General features: G+C 47.3%; 1 protein-coding gene across 1 annotated transcript in view; it reads left to right on the top strand.

Moving 5' to 3' along the window:
* COL22A1 (collagen type XXII alpha 1 chain) overlaps positions 1-20,245 on the top strand; it is a 233,432-nt gene that overhangs the window by 179,668 nt on the left and 33,519 nt on the right. The window contains exons 44-49 of the mRNA XM_022555244.2: positions 5,312-5,425; positions 5,802-5,855; positions 8,198-8,251; positions 9,835-9,888; positions 12,677-12,730; positions 17,325-17,378. Of these exons, the coding sequence (XP_022410952.1) occupies positions 5,312-5,425; positions 5,802-5,855; positions 8,198-8,251; positions 9,835-9,888; positions 12,677-12,730; positions 17,325-17,378 (384 nt within the window). The remainder of the gene's footprint in view (positions 1-5,311; positions 5,426-5,801; positions 5,856-8,197; positions 8,252-9,834; positions 9,889-12,676; positions 12,731-17,324; positions 17,379-20,245) is intronic.

Genomic DNA, 20,245 nt, shown 5'->3' on the forward strand with positions numbered 1-20,245 from the left:
GAGGACGCATGGGCAGAGTCAGACAGGCCGGGTGGGGTTTCTTCTGGGGCGAGGTCCAGAGTGCAGGTGCAGGGCGGTGGAGCTGGCTGCCGGGCCCTTAGCCAGGCTGAGTCCAGATCAGAGCGCGCGCTGCGCTCGTGGTCCGAACCGCGTGCGCCTTCTCCACGAGCGGCAGAAGACGCGAGTTCAGCACAGCTCTGCTGAGATAGCGCACGGAAAGCTGGACGCCCAGGAGCCTGGCCAGGGACCTCGGCGCTTAAAGAGAAGAACTGGGGAAGGCTGTGAGCGAGACAGAGGCAGGATAAGATTTGTGTTTCAGGGAGAGCAGTCCTGCGGCTGTGCGTGTGGAGGACCCTTTGCTGCCTCTGTTCCAAGCTTTTGTCTTAGCTTCGGGTGAAGCTTGGCCTTGGATTTTGTGTGACCACCCTCTCCCTCACTTCCTGTATTCTAAAAACCACTTGGGAGGTGTCGGAAAATACCTGGTTCTTGCATGAGAACGAGGGAGGAGAACAAAAGGGAAAAGAAATCCTTCTCAGAAGCTTGGGCCTTTTCATCTCTTTATACATTGAGATGCCTTGATGGAAAATTATACATTTCATTGGAAAATGAGTAGTAATAGAGCAATCTTTCCTGATTTTCATTAACAAGAGGGAATTTTGTTCTTTACAACAAGGACGTGGCAAGAATTCATTATCTATTGATTCCAGCCTTGTTTATTACAGGCATTTCTGTTCTCGATCATTTTTTCCTAACTGTGTCCCGCTGGAAGGCCCTGGGTTTGCATCGGCCCCTGTCTTCCCCACCCCACAGCCTCACCAAGGATTTCAACCTCAAGGTGTCCCGGTCCTGATGGCAATGATAATAGGGGTGAATTCTGCATGGGTTAATGCTTTACGGCTACAGCATTAAGATAGGTGTTTAGTCAAATCGGTACTTCTTACCTGCTAAAGGATGCAGCTGTGTTCCTCAGAGCACCCAGGGACCGCAGAGAGAATGTGAGCACCTGCATTCAGGGAAGCACCTGAGACTCCCTGGCCCTACAGAGCTGTTCTTTGCCTGGAAACCCTGTGGACAGGAGCCTGGGCTCTGGGGGTTTGCCCAGGTCTGTGAAGTCAGCTCTCCAGCTCCCTGTTTTCTAAGCACCTGCTGCTGTGTTGGTGATCTGGTCCAGGTGGGCTGGTGGCGGGACCCTCTCTTGCTAAGAAGGTATCTTCTGTTACAGAAAATTTGCCTCATTCTGATAGTTGGAAAACTGCCTGGTTAGAAAGTTCGTCTCCTAAGAGTTCCGGTTTAATGAACTTCCATCGTTGGATCTGTGCCCGGGGAGGCCATCCTCAGGGCCTCTCCATTAGATGATCCCCTGGGATAAATATTACTTCATCCTATCCTCAGCAACAACCCAGTGGGTGGGTGCTATTGTGTGCTGCATTGTGCAGAGCAGGAGGTTGGGCACAGAGGGTCAGTCACTTGTTCAAGGCAACAGAGCTGGATGGTGGCAGAGCGAAGACTCAAACCCAGTGTGACCACCTCCACGTCCTGTGCTCTAGCCCCTCTGCTCTCTGACTTCATCTCTGCATGCATCCGAGCTTCCTGACAGCTACCTGACGAAGGGCAGGCAGGTAGTGAGTTTCTTGCCTGTCACCCAGAGGTTTGAAATGTAGGCTCCACAGCCCTTTGGCAGGAATCTGCAGTGAGGATTCGGGAATCCAGCAAGAACTTGCATGAGATGATCTGGAGGTGAATCCTATGCTGGGCGGAGACTGCAGCACTCCTCCAGTTGTACACACTTGATTGAGCACTTTCTCGAATGTTGTCCCACACCAAATACAGTGACACAGCCAGCCGGGTTTGCTGAAAGTGTCTCAGGAAAAACGAAGGGGATGGAGGCGAGAGGGAGTCTGTATTTACAGATTGGAACCCTGCAACGTGCTAGATGCTTCACATGTGTTATTTCAGTTTCACATCCCTCTCCTAAGGTAGGAGAACAATCCTTATTAACAGATACGGAAATAGACTCAAAGGGACTAAGTGACTTGCCTGAGATGACTCAGTTAAGTGGAAAAGTTGGGAGTCAGTATTGATGATCAGGGGCATCTGATCTGCCAGTGGGACAAAGCAACAGATTTAGGGAGGAAAATAACAACTGAAACCACAGTGACACATGTAGCAGCTGAAATTCCTGTGCTGTCACTGTGTGCCAGGCATGGCATCAGGCGTTTTTCATCCATTATCTCATGTATTTCTCCCCAGACTCTGAGGTTCTCATCTCACAGATAAGGGACTGAGGCTCGGAGAGGTGAAGCCGTGATCCCAAGTGGGCAGAGGCTTTGGTGTGGTCTGGGCAAAGCCCGTCTAGCCGGAAGCAGAACCCTGGCTAGTGACAGGGAGGGAGAAATTTCCCCCTATAATCCCTCTCGAGTTCTTGTGGCCAGACTAATAATAAAATTGACACACGACATTAACAGAAGAAAAATAAATACATTTTAGTTTGTGCACGTGGAGGTCTCATAGAAATGGGACCTGAGATGTGGCCAAAACAGGCAGCTTTTATACTTTTTGGATAAAGAAGCAATACATTTGTGAGGAATTGACAGGGCAAAGAAACTTAGGCTTTGGGTCCTTAATTAGTGAAGAATCTAAACGGAGCTTGGACTTAGGGAAGTAAATTTAAAAAGGTTTGTTTATACAGGCTTCTCCGCCTTGAAATCCCCGTTTCTGGGGATGAAGTAGTTGTTCTACCTCCAGATGCAGGGAGGGTACTTTTCACATTAGAGGTTTATTTCTTGCTTTCAGGGAGACAGACAGAAGGGCCAGCATCCCTCTTGCACTGGCCATTTCTTACGTATCTTTAGTTCAAAGTTATATGCTATTGAGACACTTTGGGGCAGCCCACCCTGGGCCCCAACACTAGTGTCGAGGCATTTCCGGCAGCCCAGGTCAGGAGGGACCAGGGGCCCCAGGTGCACAGGAGCCAAAGTGAGCATTGGTAGGACAGCAGGTGGGGGGCTGGTCTCGCCCTGTGCTCACTGGATTCCAGGACCTGATCCAGCCCCCTCACTGGCAAGTCTGGGGGCTGCTGGGGGCTGCTCTGGTCATCAGGGACCAATCCTACACAGAATGTGTGACTAAGACACACCCAGGCTGAGTTACCCACGCCGCAAATGGAAAAGAAATTGGAAAGTAGTGACATTTTGTATTTTGCTCAGATACAACTTCTTATGCTGTGGATCCCGCTGTGAAGAACGGTTCCGAATCACTCTTGCACCCACCACGTCCAGCAAATCTCAGCCTGTGTGCACTGTTGCCATGTTTGACGGCTGTATCTCATTTTAACGAACTATAGCGAAGGTCTAGGAATCGATGAGATACATGAGTTCCTCCCAAGTCTGCCACTCTTCCAAACAAAAAACAGCAACTGGAAACAGTGTCCTTCAGCTTCTCTCATCTGCCATTTCTTCATGTAGCCCAATATTTGGTATTCCTCGTCCTCCAAAAACATTCAACCAGCATCTGAAATCACCACTAAAGGAAGATGACACTGGGTGCCAGAAGGTCAGTGGCCAGTTGGTTGGTGGTTGGTCGGGTCGGCTGGTTCCCTCATTTATGGAACTCACGCTCTGCGGAAGGTTATTTGCTACGAAGTGGACATGCAAAGATAAAGCAACTCTATCTCTGTTCTCGGAGAGCTAACACTTTTTTGCTTGGTGGGGAGGGCTTGGAGCTAAGAACAGATCTCCTCAATAGTGAGACAGGTGCTTCCATAGCAGGAATTCCTGGGTCTGTGGGAGCAGGAACACATCCCCAGTGTGAAGCCATCAGGAAGGCTTCCTGGAGTAGGACACTTCCAAAGAAGCTTCGAATATTGAGTAGGAGTAAGTACCTAAAAGGAAGGTGGACGGTTCAGAGTTGCTTTTTTGATGACGAAAGCCCTTCCATCCTGAATTAGAGACGGATTTGTTTTTTTGTTTTTTGTTTTTTGTTTTTCTTGTGGTACGCGGGCCTCTCACTGTTGTGGCCTCTCCCGTTGCGGAGCACAGGCTCCGGACGCGCAGGCTCAGCGGCCATGGCTCACGGGCCCAGCCGCTCCGCGGCATGCGGGATCTTCCCGGACCGGGGCATGAACCCGCGTCCCCTGCATCGGCAGGCGGACTCTCAACCACCGCGCCACCAGGGAAGCCCTAGAGACCGATGTGAATGCCAAGTCACCTGAAACATCACCTCATTGAATATGAACAGGTCTTCGCCGATCTCTCCAGCGCAGCATCCCAGAAGCCCTAGTTAATGCGTTTGTTTGTGTCAGTTGGTACCTGGAACCATGAGCCCTTCAAGACGTGTGCTCGTTGTGGTCTCGACGCAGAAAAGCACAGTGCCTAACAGTGAGGGAGCTGCTGGGTAGATACATGAATTCATAATAGCCAAAAGCACTGGGAATGATCTGCCGCTCTTCTGAGAGACCTCTGTGTTTTATCTCATCCAACCCTTACAGCAGGGAGAGAATAGGGGAGGAAGAGTGAGGATTAGCGAGAAGGGCGTGGAAGGAGCAATCCAAGACCCTGGGGTGTGAAATGGATGAGAGTGTGGTCAAGCCTGTGAACTGTATTTGGTGTTTACTGTGCTCCAAAATGTAAGATCTGGGGAGGACGCAGACAAGCTAGAGAACCTGTTCTCTGGGCTGGGAACTTTACATTCAGTCCAGGGACAGCACTTAACCTGCCTCAAAGGAGTGGAGCAAAGTTCCATTCTGGGGAACAGTTATTAAATGCCTACTTTGAACAAAGAATAATGCCAGGCGTGGTGAGATTTGGTGTGTGTCACAGCAAGAGAGTCCCAAGGGTGGGTGCCTGTTGCTTCCTTTTTTTTTGCTGCTTTGTTCAGAAACATTCTGGGCAAACCCACCAGACAGAGAATGCAGTTCCCAGCTGTGTCTTGTCTCTAGTCTTAGGGACAGAGCATGTTATCTTTAACAGCACTAAATGTTTGCATTAAATCTGTACTGTGAATGTTTTCAGACGCTCACAGACATTGGTACATCTTCGCTTTCGACATCTTCATCTTGGGCTACATTTCAGCAGTCTGGCCAGAAGTAGGGAGAAATGCGGTAATAATCCAGATATATCAGATGTATCAGTGCTGAAATCTAATTTAAGACCAAGAGAGAAAAATGCAAAGTTTGACACAAGCTGTGTGGGTAGTGACTCAAGCCACCTGTTTCCTTTCATCATTTGCTGGCTTCTTCCTGTCTGGAAAGGTAGGAGCCATGGGCCACCTTTTGTTTTATAAGTAACTGTACTGTTTTTGCTCTTTTTCTCAGGATGTGTGCAATGACTGTCCCCCAGGTCCCCCAGGCCTCCCTGGTCTGCCAGGTTTTAAAGGGGACAAAGGTCTCCCAGGAAAGCCAGGGAGAGAAGGCACAGAAGGGAAAAAGGTAAGGAGAAAAGAGGAAACTTAGTTTTTGTCACTGTAATGGAATACATCACCTGGGAGACCTCAGCACCGGGTCTCGGGGACACAAGGGGGGATTCTACGCAAGGGCACAGAAGCGGGAGGTGGGGCCATGGGGGCCCTTGGGGACTGGCTCTCATACCAGCTGCCACATTGGTGGTGGGTGACGGCCATGAATGCACAGCCGCCCACCTACACCCTTTGCTCAGACACGCGGTAGGGTGGGGCAGACAGGGAAGCCGGTGGGAAGTCAGTGAGTGCATGTGTAAGAGGATGGCTTGCCGATGACTCTGGGCATGGGCTCCAGGCACTCATTCTTGCTGTTTTGTTTTGTTTTTTCCCTGTTATTCCTGCTGCAGGGAGATGCTGGGCCCAGAGGCCTCCCAGGGCCCCCAGGAACAGATGGACCACAGGTCAGTGAGCTTTCATAAAAATCATGTGAGTTTATTCTCATCTCACTGGTGAACCGACGTTTGAGGAAGAGTGATGTCCAGTGGAAGGGAACAATGATTTTACAATCAGAAAATCCACGTTCAGGTTCTCTCCTTAGCACTGACTGTCTCAGTGACCATGGGAACGGGCCCTTGAACTTGGTGAGTCTTAGATTGCTCATAGACAAATACTTGAGTGGCTGAAAGTATAGATGAGCTACCAGATAGGAATGTGTAGTGCTGGTTAAGACATGAGCTTTGGGGTCAGACAGCTCCGAACTCGAGTCCCACGTCTGAGTTGAGTCTTTGGAGCTGTGTGACCTTAGGCAAAATTCTTGACCTCTCTGGGCCTCAATTTCTCCACCCACTAACGATGTGAATAAAAACAACTTCAGAGAGAGAGAAGAGTTGCACGATATCATACATAAAAAGAACTTGGCACTCAATAAAAATATTAGGAAGGAGCTATACAAACGCAAGTGAGTATCATTAACTCTCACATGAATGACAAGACACCCATCTAAAACGGGCAGGATAGCTTGTAGTTTCATAAAGCCAGGGAGACTGGCCTGGGAGGAAGGAGCTGGGATCGCAGCCGTAGAACAGGCTGCGAAGCTCTGGCTGCCAGAACAGGTGTCTGGGCTGTGGCTGGTTGGGCTCTGGGTGGTGACAGTACTTACCTCTAAGGGGAAGAGAGTGTGTGAGTGTGGCGTACAGGCAGGGAGTGGGTGAGCTCTGACCTTCCCAGCCTTATTCCACTTCCCCTGACATCGATGCTGCCCTGGGGGCTCTCTCTGACCCCCTTGTCACCTCTGTGCTGCTGGAAACTCTATGCACTGCTCTGCCCCAACATTCAGGGACACGTGTCACTGTGTCTCTTCTTGTGGCCTGGCTGGGACACGGTGTGGCTCATCTGATGGGAGATGCAGCAGGAAATTGACAGTAGGAGAGAGACCACAGGAGCAAGCCCTTTGGGGTTGGAATCCAGTCTCAGCAGTCTCCTTGGGCTAGCTTCTTACCTCTCTGCCCTTCCCTTTCCTCCTGGTACCCTAGGGAGTGTGAGAGCAGAGACCTTACAGGCTCTGGCCCTGGCGGCCGCTCATGAGATGCCCCCACCAGTGCCTGTCACATTGTAGCCCTCTGTCAATCTTAGCCCTCATGCTCTGTCAGCCCCTGGGCCAGGATTGGGGTGAGGACCTGGGTGGAAAACGTAAGGGGAAGCCAAAATCCTCCATAACCAAGATAAATGAGACTCTAATGCGGTATTATGAAATGTTTAAAATGAGCGCAGTAGATACATAAGGAACAAAATATCAAAATTTTAAAGAAAGACAAGACCCAGGGCTTCCCTGGTGGCACAGTGGTTAAGAATCCGCCTGCCAGTGCAGGGGACACGGGTTCAAGCCTTGGGTCGGGAAGATCCCCCATGCTGCAGAGCAACTAAGCCCGTGTGCCACAACTACTGAAGCCCATGTGCCACAACTACTGAAGCCTGGGCGTCTAGACCCCGTGCTCCACAACAAGAGAAGTGACCGCAATGAGAAGCCCACACACCGCAAATAAGAGTAGCCCCTGCTCGCCGCAACTAGAGAAAGCCTGCGCGCAGCAATGAAGACCCAACACAGCCCAAAATAAATAAATTAATTAATTAAATTTATATAAAAAAAAGACCTACACATGAATCCCTCACTTTCCTTGCCTCCCCCTAATCCTTGCCCCTTTGGAGCCCTGTATTTATTTTCATGTTCATATTTTGTTCATCTTGGATTATTTTGCATTAATTTTGACTTATAAAAATATGGCCATAAAATATTCTTTATCTTGGATCCTGAGGTTTCCCGGGGCCCCTTACATTTCGCCCCCCAGGTGAGTGCTCACTTTCTTCACCCTAGGCACAGCCCTGGAAAATGGGGTTGGAGGTATTATTATTACTATTAAAAGGCAAGGGGCTTCCCTGGTGGCACAGTGGTTGACAGTCCACCTGCTGATGCAGGGGACGTGGGTTCGTGCCCCGGTCCGGGAAGATCCCACATGCCGCGGAGCGGCTGGGCCCGTGAGCCATGGCCACTGGGCCTCCGCGTCCGGAGCCTGTGCTCCGCAACGGGAGAGGCCAAGGCAGTGAGAGGCCCGCGTACCGCAAAAAAAAAAAAAGCTACCACTCAGAGTTTAAATGACCTGGTCAAGGTCCCACAGCTAGTTTGGACCTACAGCACAAACTTGAAAAGAAATTGATGAAGAATGAGAGAATGAATGCATTGCAAAATTTTTCTTTTGCAACGTAGCGCTAGCAAAATTTTCGGTAATTTTTTTTTTTTTCTCCTAAGGGAAATAAAGGAGAACGTGGTGCAGATGGTGAGATTGGACAGAAAGGTGATCAGGTAAAAACTTATTTTACAGTGAAACATTCACCCTGAAGAAACATCACTTATTTTTCCTAGGTAACTTTCATTCCACCGTTTCTGCAGTCATTTCTCGTTTCTTCTTTGCCTTTGGTAGGATTTTTTTTTAAATCATGTTTTCATGGTTCCCACCTTGGTTCATTGTCACACTCCCCTTCCCCAGTTATCCGAGGAGCCTACCTTTTCTTTTCTTTAAAAACACATATTTTAAAATTTTGTACTCGGTTACTTTTAGTGTTTCTTGCTCACTGAACTGGTAGTCATTCATTACAAAATGCAAAACGCCCCCTTCTTTCTTCCTGCCCACCCACCACTTCTATTTTGTGACTCTCACTGTGGGAGCTAAAATGCTTCATAGACACCCCTTCTCTGCCCAGGGCCCATCCAGCCCTGCTTGACCACTGCTCCAGATGCATTGTAAGATTGTTCCCATGTGCATCTGAACACTGTCTCCCACTCGTCTCCAATCCAGGGCTACCAGCTCATCCTTCACTCTCAAGTCCTCAGCCTCTAACAGCCTTTAAGCCATTTAAACTGGCTGTTCTGCTTGTGCCTTGCTGCTGTCACTCTTTTCCCTCTTTTCCTGTTTTCTCTTCCTCCTGCCCTTCCCCTTTCCTTCGAAGTCTATCCGTCTCTCGGTCGGTACTCATCGTAAACCAGCTCCGTGCCAGGCCCCGCACCAGGCTCTGAGATACAGGATGAGTGATGGGCAAATCCCTAACCTCACAGGGCTTTTCTTTCAGTGACAGGGTGAGGCATGTGAGCAAAGAATCCAGAGGCGGTGAGATAAGAGCTATACTAAAGGTCTGAATGACATACTCAGCGAAAATTCCACTTGTATCTTGAAAGACAAAATTTGGGGGGATTATTCTTATGAGTTGTGAACGGCAGTGATCTCTGCACCGAATGTTACAGTTTGTGTTTTCCTGTGGAAGGAGGTGAAGGAGGAGGGTAGGGAGATCTTTTCTTTCGTGGTGGTTTGTTTGGTTTGAAAACACTGCTGTACTACATAAATGATGCAATACACTTGGCACCATAACCGGTTTAGCTCATTCTAAAATACACACGGACTCCTCTCCACATGGGGACATGAATCTCTTTCTTAAAATAACTGTAATACTGTCAAAGATGCCATAATTCAGTTAATCTAGCTATTTCCATTGTGGGTATAAATTGTGTGTATATGTATTTATTTGTTTTTAAATTCTTATTATGGGATACTTCAAACATATATCAAAATAAGAACGTATAATAAAAATTACCCCATTGTATTTATCACCTGGTCAGAATATCTTCCAGCTGTTTGGCCACTCTTGTTTTCATCTATATCCTTCTTCCTTCACATTATTTTGAAGCAAATCCAGTTACAGGATAGGTTTGTTTTTGTAAATATTGTTAGATACTCCCTCAACCACCTATTTATATATGTTCATATATGTATACATATATCCAGAATTTTTATCTGAGTTAGAAGATGGATTCTAGCTTGTCTGAAATTGGGTAGTTGCACGGAGTGCAACTTTTTGGGAATCATTTAAAATAATTGCCTTGTGTTTTCCTAGGGTCATCCAGGAGTTCCAGGTTTCATGGGGCCCCCAGGGAACCCTGGGCCACCGGTAAGTAATTATTTTGAATCTCCTCCTCTTCTGGCCTTGTCATTGGTGCATACTTCCATACTCCCTGGAGGTGGTATCACATGGACAGACCTCTTATTTTAAAGAGTGGGCTGACACCTGAAAGGTGTCTGGGGTGAAGTGAAAGTGCAGGTTGCGGCAGCGTCTGGGGTGAGCCCAGAGGGGCTTGGCTACGTTGAGGGACGGTGTAGTCAGAATGCTCTCGGGACGGGGGCATTGGCAGGGATGCACAGGCTCCACTTACTGTTTTTCATCCAGCTCGGGTTGGGGGAAGCCTGGGATAATTGCAAGGTTAGGCTCTTAAGTAAGAAATGTATTATAGAAGCAACTTCCCTCTTCCGTAGGAAACTGTCCCATGGTGAGAGGCTCAGGGAATCACAGAGTGTCTGTGCAAACCCAGACTTTCTTGGATTTACTGTAATTGGTAACAATAATAATAACTACAAGTTATTACTATGTATTATTACTATTTTCAACAATTCATTCGTTGTCATTCTAAGGCACTTGTTATCATTCTAACTATAGCAACAGCCTTTAATATCATCCCATTTATTCCCATTGACCCTCCTCCCCCTCCAAACAAATGTTCTCCTTGCTCTTTCAGTAGCTGTGGTGCTACCATTGACTGATGCCCTTCTTGGCAAATTTACCTCCCTTTGGTCTAGGTTGCTTGTCTGTCTCCAGCTGATTCGTGAGTTTATTCAGCATCATGCAGGTGTTTATTGAGCCTTCACTTTGTGCCGTGGCTTGGACTGTTAATTGCCTTTGGGAATGGATGCTGAGTCAGCTGCCCATTCAGGTTTAGGGGCCAGTCATGCAGAAGAAACTCAGGAGCAGGCAGCTAACCCTCCTGGTCAATCATGCATTGTTTTTTAAGTGTTCATGATGTTATATACAGATACCAAGAAGACAAAGCTCTTTACTTTCACAGTTTATTTTCTGGTGCTCTGTTAGCATTCTTCTTCCAGTAAAACCCTCACCCTGTTCCCAACCTGCTAGCTTAGCTAGATTCCAGAGTCTAGGATGCCAAACGCTTCTGGCAAAATTATGTAAAATAACCCAAATTTGGAGTAGAAACGCAATTACTCTGTTAGATGTGTAATTTTCCCCTGCAGCAGCCCAGATGCAGGGGAGCATGAACCTTAGGCTGTTTATCTAAATATTATCAACATCTTTTTATTTCGTGAACATTTACGGGGTCCTCACCTGGTGAAAGACGTGGAGACAAATCAGACTGCAGCTCGTCTCCAGGATTTGTCTTACACGGAAAATAAGACACACCTTCTCAACTGTGTCAGGTTTCCTTGAGGTCCAAGACCATGGTGTGGCCATTTCTGTATCCCTAAAACTTTGCCAGCACCTGGTATGACATAGGCACCCAGTAAATGTATGCAAAAGGACTAAATCAAGACTGCTGGAAAGGTGTCGATAAAATACTGTGAGACCTTGCTCATTTGTTATCCCATGCTTAGTTATTACCTGCAGTGCTTCTGATCTTGAGTTGGCCAACAGACACGCACAGAAGACCACTGTCATCAGACTTCTGATAACAGAGAGCCCTTTATGGAGATCTCTGAGTATGTACCTGGTGCTGGCTGGCTAACTCTTTATATGTATCACCTTACTCAGTTCTCTCAACAACTCAAGTTAAGTCAGTGCTGTCTTTTTCTTTTTTTCCCTTTTTCTCCATTTTACAAAGGAACTGAGATGCAGAGAGGTAAAGTAACTTCCCATACAGCTAGTCAGTGGGGACCCAGGACATGGACCCAGGAACTCTGGCTCTGAGAGGGTGCACTCCTAACTGGTACCCTCAATTCTGTGCTGAGCACATTGTAAACATTGTCTCATTTACTGCTCACCTCCCTATGGCATGGGCAATATCACCTTCTGCCTTCGGTGGATAAGGAAACTGAAGCATCAAAGCCGGTAAGAAGCAAAGCATCGATTCGTCTAAAGAACCTCTACGTTTATCACCCAGCCAGCCCAGCTCCTAATTCTTTCATTTATTCAAGAACTATTGAGCGTCTACTATCTCCAAGGCACTGTTTTAGTTCCCAGTAAACAAGGTGATAAACACTAAGGTGTCAGATGGACGCAAAGGCTGGAGAAAACTAAAAGCAGGAACGGGGCGTTGAGGAGCAGGGACTTGCAGTTGGGGTCAGGCAGACAGAGAATGTCTCACTGAGAAGCTGATACCTGAGCCAAGGTGTGGACGAGGGCAGGTTGTGAGCTCTGACACATGGGGGTTTAGACTGCAGGCGGAAGGGACAGCACGTGCAGTAACCCTAGGGCAGAAGCCTGTCTGGGGCTCACTCTGCACCACTTACCTGTGTACAACTGCCCTTCCCTTTATCCATCTGTGCATCTCTTCATCCTTGGATTGTCGATACAGGCAGCTGCCTTCCTTAGCTCTCTGGAAGATAAATCCAATTGTTTATTTCTTGTCTGCTGTCCTGAAATGTTCCCTGATGTTAGCTGAAAATGTCCACTCTGAAGTGAGACCATTTACTCTCATCTTATGGATAATTAGCTGGTGAATGCTTTGGCCTGTCCTGAAATGCAGCTGCTGTCCTCCCGACGTCTTTGTATCCCCAGGGGCTATCCCAGCCTGATGGGGAAAGCAGAAGTACCTCTGACACACTTACAGTTCAGACAGCTGGGAAGGGGCACAGGATCTAAGGTCTGTGCATCGCCTCATGCGCAAAGAGGAGGTGCTGATGACCTCTGTTCAGATACACAGCAAACTGGCTTTCTGCTTTACCACCCTTAGGGAACAGATGGAATTGCTGGAGCTGCAGGACCGCCAGGAATCCAGGGATCCCCAGTAAGTTCCTCACTGGAGAGGATGTGCCTTCAGTTTGTGTTTGGACCTTCCCAGAACCCCAAGTGTTTGCCAGCCCTGCCCTGGTCCTCCCTAACTCCTGTGGCTCACGTTCCAAAGGTCTGTTCACTACTGGTCGACCACAGGAGGAATTGCTTTATGTTAGAACCCTGGTTACCTCGCCTCTAAATTAAAGGTTTGGATGAAATGACCTGGCAATCTGTGATTCCAGAATTCAGCTTACAACCAATTCAAACTGGTTCAAGGTTTAGCCCCATCTCCCTATTCCTTTTCGGCGTGGTTTCTATTTGGAAGAGGCACAGGGGAGGAGAAAGCCCTGGAGCTACCCCATCCCGAGCCTGTGGTATGAGCCAGGAGGTAGCTACTGTTATCCAGTTGTTCAAAAAGCAGAGTGAGGGCTTCCCTGGTGGCGCAGTGGTTGAGAGTCTGCCTGCCGATGAGGGGGACACGGGTTCGTGCCCTGGTCCAGGAAGATCCCACATGCCGCGGAGCAGCTGGGCCCGTGAGCCGTGGCCGCTGAGCCTGCGCGTCCAGAGCCTGTGCTCCGCAACGGGAGGGGCCACAACAGTGAGAGGCCCGCGTACCGCAAAAAAAAAAAAAAAAAAAAAAAAAGAGTGAAATTAAGAAAGCGGAAGTCACAGGTCAAGGTCCTAAAACTACACAGGTAGAGGTAGTTGGTATCCAAGACTTCTGTCTCAAACACCAGCATTATATTCATTGCTTGAAGCTGCCGGGACCATTCTTGGTTTCAACACCATAAGGCAAAGGTGAACCTCAGTTTAGCAGGCACTGGGCTCGTAGTCACTACATGCATATTTACTTAAAGGAATTTACGGTCCCTTGATATCCCTTATCTCATCTGACTGCCCTATCAGTAGGAATGATTGTCTCCATCTTATAAATAAGGAAAGTGGGCATAAGAGAAGGAAAACTACCAGTTCAGGGTCACATGGTGAGGAAATGTCAGAGCTGGGTGCAAACCCCACTCTACAGAAATCTCAGTGTCATGTTCCAGGTAGGGCTATTGCTAGCAAGCAGGTCAACCCTGCCCTGGTACCTCTGGACTCTGGTGCCAGGAGCACTTCCTCCTCAGGTGAGGAAGACAAAGCCCAGGGGGGTGATGTCACTCGTCCAAGGTCATACAGGAAATTGATATCCAAGTCGGGAGTTAAGTCAGTTTGAAAATTCCCATTTCAGCATTCCTTCTGTCACTCCACCCTGCCCCACTGTGTGGGATGGTCGGGTTAGGGGCAGGACGGATGTCGAGATTGAAAACTAAGAGCCGCGTGGCTCTTTTTACGATCATCATCTAGCTGATGCTTCTGCACCGAGAAGTCCCAGGATGAATAACATATGACCCACACCGCAGACAGCTTTCTATTGATTCTCAGACAGAAAAAGATTTCTCCCATAAAAACGAATGGACTATTCGCCTGAGGAGAATAAGATGCGGGTCCCAGATGTAAATCCTAGGAATTAAACTACATTAAATGAGATATTGATTCTGTCCTGGCAAGTTATACCTGTGCTTGAAGTTGCCCATTGTCTTGGTATTTCCACATAAACATCAAACCAGAAAACAGCTGAAGTTTTCTTAGCACAAATAATGAGTATTGGTAGTTAAAAAACAGAAATAAAGTTAAATAGGGAATAGTTCAAAATATATATACACAGAGAAATCTAAAACATTTCTATTGCATTTTGAGTTAAAACATATAAACCATTTGCCAATCTTTTTGACATGGGATGAAGGCCGTCATTTTGATTTCTGTTCACCTGAATAGAGTCTCTTGTCATTATATTGTAGAAAGAACATCCACCCATTTACTATTTGTTGCCTTTTTAAAAAGTGGTTTGAGGGACTTCCCTGTTAAGAATCCGCCGGCCAATGCAGGGGATACGGGTTCGAGCCCTAGTCTGGGAAGATCCCACATGCCGTGAAGCAACTAAGCCCGTGCACCACAACTACTGAGCCTGTGCTCTAGAGCCCATGAGCCACAACTACTGAGCCCACGTGCTGCAACTACTGAAGCCCGCGCACCTAGAGCCCGTGCTCCGCAACAAGAGGAGCCACCGCAATGAGAAGCCCGCACACCGCAACGAAGAGTAGCCCCCGCTCGCCGCAACTAGAGAAAGCCTGCACACAGCAGTGAAGACCCAATGCAGCCAAAAATAAATAAATAAAAAATAAATAAATTTATTTTTTAAAAAAGTGGTTTGGGTGTGTAATAACACCTGTGAAGCAATTTGAATGTAGGATCCTAGTTTGTTAGGATTTTTTGCAAATCTTTTATAGCTATCTTGTGGTACAGCTATCAGCTATCTATTTAGACAGTGAATGTCTCATCTTTATCAAATATTTTCAACATCTTAATTTGCGTAAAAATATCATTCTCTTTCTTTTTCCACCTGAATTTCATTGGGCAACCTAATGAACAATTAAATTGTGTAATTTCCATAGCAAACAACAAGTGGTGAAAACAGGCTTGGGAACAACCATACTGGCTCCTTACTGAGGCTTCGACTCACCTGATTGGAGCAGAAAGACCCTAAGTAGTAGATATTTTAGTCTTGCGGGCCATACGGTCTCTGTTGCAAATCCTCAACTGTGCCACAGTCAGGCGAGATCAGCCACAGACATTATGTAAACTAGCGGTGAGACTGCATTCCGATGAGACTTTATTTGCAGCAACAAGCAGAGGGCGGGAGCTTGCTGACTCCTGTCCTAGAGCACTGGTGCTTTCATAGCAGGGTCTTGGCAATAATAAGCGTCCAAGAAGGGATCCAGGAAGCTCTGTTATCAATATGTAAAAACACCTACCTAGGGTGAATATTTGGCCCAAGCTGACCAAAAAACCCACTTTATTTGTTAATGTTTGTAGGTGTTGTGATATGGGGAGGGGGTGAATTTTTTTGTTTTGTTTTACCGTTATTATTTTGCATTGGTGTAAGTGGCAATATGTCTAGACAGTCTCAGATATCATGCAGCATAAGTTTACAGGGATGCAGGTCATGCCAAATTGTTATCAATGCAAATGCGTAAACATAGCATTTCATTTTTTAAGAGCTAAGAGTAACCTCCCAACATGAATAGGTAGAGTGTAGATACTTTTGTTTTTTTTGAGTGTAGATACTTTTGAGAATAGGTTTCAACAAACCAGTAGTGAACCTAAAACATTGTTCATTCTTCACTAGTTCCCGAAGGTCTATGAAAAAAATTCTCAATATCTGTTTTATTTAATAAATGTATTTATTTATTTATTTTTGGCTGGGTTGGGTCTTCGTTGCTGTACGCAGGCTTTGTCTAGCTGCGGCGAGCGGGGGCTACTCTTCGTTGCGGAGTGTGAGCTTCTCAGTGTGGTGGCTTCTCTTGTTGTGGAGCACAGGCTCTCGGCGCACGGGCTCAGTAGTTGTGGCTCACAGGCTCGGGAGTTGTGGCGCACGGGCTTAGTTGCTCCACGGCATGTGGGATCTTCCCGGACCAGGGCTCGAACCGTGTCCCCTGCATTGGCAGGCAGATTCTTAACCACTGCATCACCAGGGAAGCCCCTCAGTATCTTGATGATGTGACACTGGTATCTTTCATTTTCTTCAGATTTGGAAATGAAAGTCAGTTATTGAGTTTAACTAGTACTTACTAAAGAAAGTGTGCTTTGGTCCCCTCATTGAACACTTTACATGACAGTATACTAAATCTCTATGAATCTGAAATAAATATCAAAATATTTTTGCTTTTGCTTTTCTTCCAAGGGGATAACATCACAACCTTTAAGAATATTTCATTTTGTGTGGAATGTGGATTAGAGTTTAAGCCGGACATTAGTGTTTTATTGCAAAAGAAACACTAGCAGGCAATTATAAAGTTATCAGGACTTTCAAAATACTCATGGTAGAGATGCAGGACGATATAATTATGCACATTAGAATAAAAATGATAACACCGATTACCTCATCTGATGTAGAAACTCTAGTTGACACTGATATGTATTTTTGCTGAGTAAAATGAGAAAGGAAGTATTAATGCACCTTGGTAAACACAGTCTTTCAAGGTCTGTTTCATGGGGGAAAGGGATACTAAAAGCAAGCACTGATGGTAAAGAATTGGGGAACCTCTGGATAAGACGGTGGCAGTAACAAAACCATCTGTTACCTGTGCCCCTGGTCAGCTGGTCAGTTCTTTACTTGTCTTGAGTGCTGTACGCAGAAGCCCTGCAGGTGCTACGGTCTGCGCTGTGAGGCGGTCTGGGGACAAAGTGCAGAGTTGGATCTGGACCCAGGTCTTGTGGACCCCTAAACTTCTTCCCAGTACGCCTTCCAAGGACTAATTCCCTGAGTCTATGTAATAAGGCCAAAATGAGCTCCGGTCTGCACACCCACCTGCATGATTGTGCTCTGTCCAGGGCCCCTCCCTGCCCTGCAGGGAAGCAGTACCTGGAAAGGAACCAGGTGGATGAGGCAGATGCAGAAGCACTAAAGACTCCTTCCAACCCACGAAGGCAATTCTGGGCGAGACCATTTACCTCCAGAAAAGCCAATCCCAGAAATTTAATGGTGTTTCGTGTCTTGGATCTTTTAGGGAAAAGAAGGTCCTCCTGGCCCCCAAGGCCCATCTGGATTACCCGGAATCCCAGTAAGTGGCATTTTTTTTAAAAAATCTAGTTTCTCTACTGCAAAAATAAGCAAAGAAAACTATATTGCACCATTGTAGACACAAAGCATGTTTACTAGGGAAATTTTCGGTAGAAGAAAAATAATACTAACCAAAGCCAATTTTAGTCTCATTCTTCCTTTATGTATTTGTTGTTGTTTACTTATGTAAATAAAATTTTCATCTCTTTCTCTCTCCACACACATATCAATCAACAGACACATACATACATAACTGTGATAACTGTGATAATATAAACATTTTCTGTTTTCCACACTGGTATTAAATGCTCATAAATTTTACATACATTCTACCCAATAAATGTACCATAATATATGTGATTATTCTTCTGTTGCCTCATAAGTCTTATAACTTTTAAAAATCTACAGTAGATTATTTTACATTAGGTTTTTATTTTACAGTAGATTACTGTTTTACATTAGATTATTATTTTATTTCTATAGGATGGTGCCCAAAAGTGGAGTCTACTGGTCAGAGCACAATAATATCTAAGGTTCTTGATACATACTGCAAAATTACTCTCCACAAATGTTGTTCCGGACTTTTCAATTTAATATACTTCTCAACAGGGTCAGACTCTCCAGTATGTTAGTAATAAGGCTGCTCCAGAGAGGCCATGTGCTGCCTTCTTCATTGAGAATAAATCCTTGTGTGGCTCCTCGTCTGGCGTGTGCCTGCAGCTGAGACCTCTCCTGGACACAGCCCCACCCCTGCCCTCCACGGGGCGTCCTTTTGTTCCAGCCATACTGGCTTCCTTTTGGTTTCTAGAACACTCTGCACCCTCTCCTCTCTAGGCCACAGGGCCTTTGCACATGCCTTTCTGTCCACCCAGAATGCCCTCTTGTCACTTCTTTCACTATTCGATGCCTTTGATCTTTTCCAGCTCATCCCAGGCATCACTTCCTAGAAGTTTCCTCTGCCCCCCAGGCTAGGATAGGCTCTCTTAGTCTCTTTTTCCTTTCTTCCTAAGTGCCTGTCTCAGCTGGTAGTCCCATGTTTATTTGCGTAATGGTTTGATTAGTAACCACCTCCACCATTATTCACTAATCGATTTGCTCATTCAGCACACACTGACTAGGCACCTACTGGGTGCTGGATCTGGGGACCTAACAGAAGAGTGCCTGGTAATCATGGGGTTATGTTCTGGGTTGTGGGTTCTATGGGACCAGGCTTTTGTTCCCCACACGTGGTGGGCACACGGCAAATATTACTTAAATAAATATGTGGATGCATGAATTGTTTTCCTAGAGCCCTTCCTCCTTGAGTGTCTGATAAGTGCTACTGTTGGTCGAGCAGGCATTTCCGGGGCATCACCAGTAGCCGTCACTGCAACCACACAACCCCGGAGGTTAAGTAAACTGTCCAGGGCGCACAGGTCTTAAAAGACAGGCTGGGATGTGAAACCCCGGTTGGTATAAAATGCAACGCTGTAGCCTAGTGTGTCATAGCAGCTAGGAAATACTTGATTTAATTCCAGGAATAATACAGCTACGGAGAGAAAATTCCAGTTTGAATTTTCTGCCAAGCCCTTATGATCAAAGTCCTAGGGTGCTGGAGAAGAGAGAAATGACCTGAGATATGAGTACACGATTTTCTTAGTAGTATCCCTCCTCTCTCCCAGCTTCCCTCCTTCCTTCCTTCTTTCCCTCCAGTGCTCACCCCATCTGCTCTCTGTTATCCTCAGAGGAAAGCCGAGACGACCTCCCTGGCACCTCATGAACTCACCCTGTTTTCCTCTCTGTCTCTTTCTCAGCCCTGTCCTGGACACTCCAGCCTTGTCCACACCCCTTCCTCCCAGCCACTCTAAACAGCTTTGCCTTCCTCCAGGTCATCGCTATGTAGAAAACTCTTCCTCTCCCTCTGCCCGGGCAACAGGAATCATCATAGCTTTCACGCACATTGTGCTAACCACAGGGCGGGCTCAGTGCAGAGAGCTTTCCACGTGTTAACATGCATAATCCTCACCACACCTCACTCCTCTGTTCATCCCAAGGTCTCGGCTAGACATCATCTTCTCCGGGGAGATGTCCTTGAACCTCCCCAGTGGGGTTAGGTGGGGATCAGAGCCGTGCTCTGAGAGCACTTCCTTCATAACCCCTTGCAGCACTTGGGATTTACAACCATAAATACCTGTTGGGGGCTTCCCTGGTGGCGCAGTGGTTGAGAGTCCGCCTGCCAATGCAGGGGACGCGGGTTCGTGCCCCGGTCCGGGAGGATCCCACGTGCCGCGGAGTATGCTGGGCCCGTGAGCCATGGCCGCTGAGCCTGCGCGTCCGGAGCCTGTGCTCCGCAGTGGGAGAGGCCACAACAGGGAGAGGCCTGCGTACCGCAAAAAAAAAAAAAAAAGAAAGACCCTTCATATATGCCTTACAGCTCCTCCCCCTGCAGTGTAAGTGTGAACATCCCTTTAATTTATTAAAGGTGAAGAAATGAGGCCCTGAGAAGTTCACGGATTGCTCAGCAATCCGGCAGTCGACGAGAGCAGTCTCTATCTCTCAGAAGCCGCACCTCCTTCCCCGATGATTCAGTAGAGGCCACACTCAGCCCTCTTCTGCGTCGCCTGAAGCGGTGCTCCTGCTGCTTCCGGGAGCCAGGTGTCTGCCCCGGGGCTCCCCTGGGGTCGGCTGCCCTCCTTCCTGCGCGTGTCTCACCTGGGTACGTTGCCTTTCTCTTCTGTGCGTGGGTCTCCTGACCCTCCCCCCCCCCGCTGCTCCGTGCATGGGAGAAACGGTTTCTGGAGTTAAACTCTTAATTGAAAAGAGGATCAGTAGTGCGGGGTCTCCGAGTCAGCCAAGCCGGCTTACCTGGCGTTACCATGGTCATGCCAG

The sequence above is a fragment of the Delphinapterus leucas genome, chromosome 17 (assembly GCF_059928025.1).
Source record: "Delphinapterus leucas isolate spDelLeu-1000000601 "Yukka" chromosome 17, BTC_Dleu_Yukka2, whole genome shotgun sequence".
Classification (NCBI taxonomy): Eukaryota; Metazoa; Chordata; class Mammalia; order Artiodactyla; family Monodontidae; genus Delphinapterus; species Delphinapterus leucas.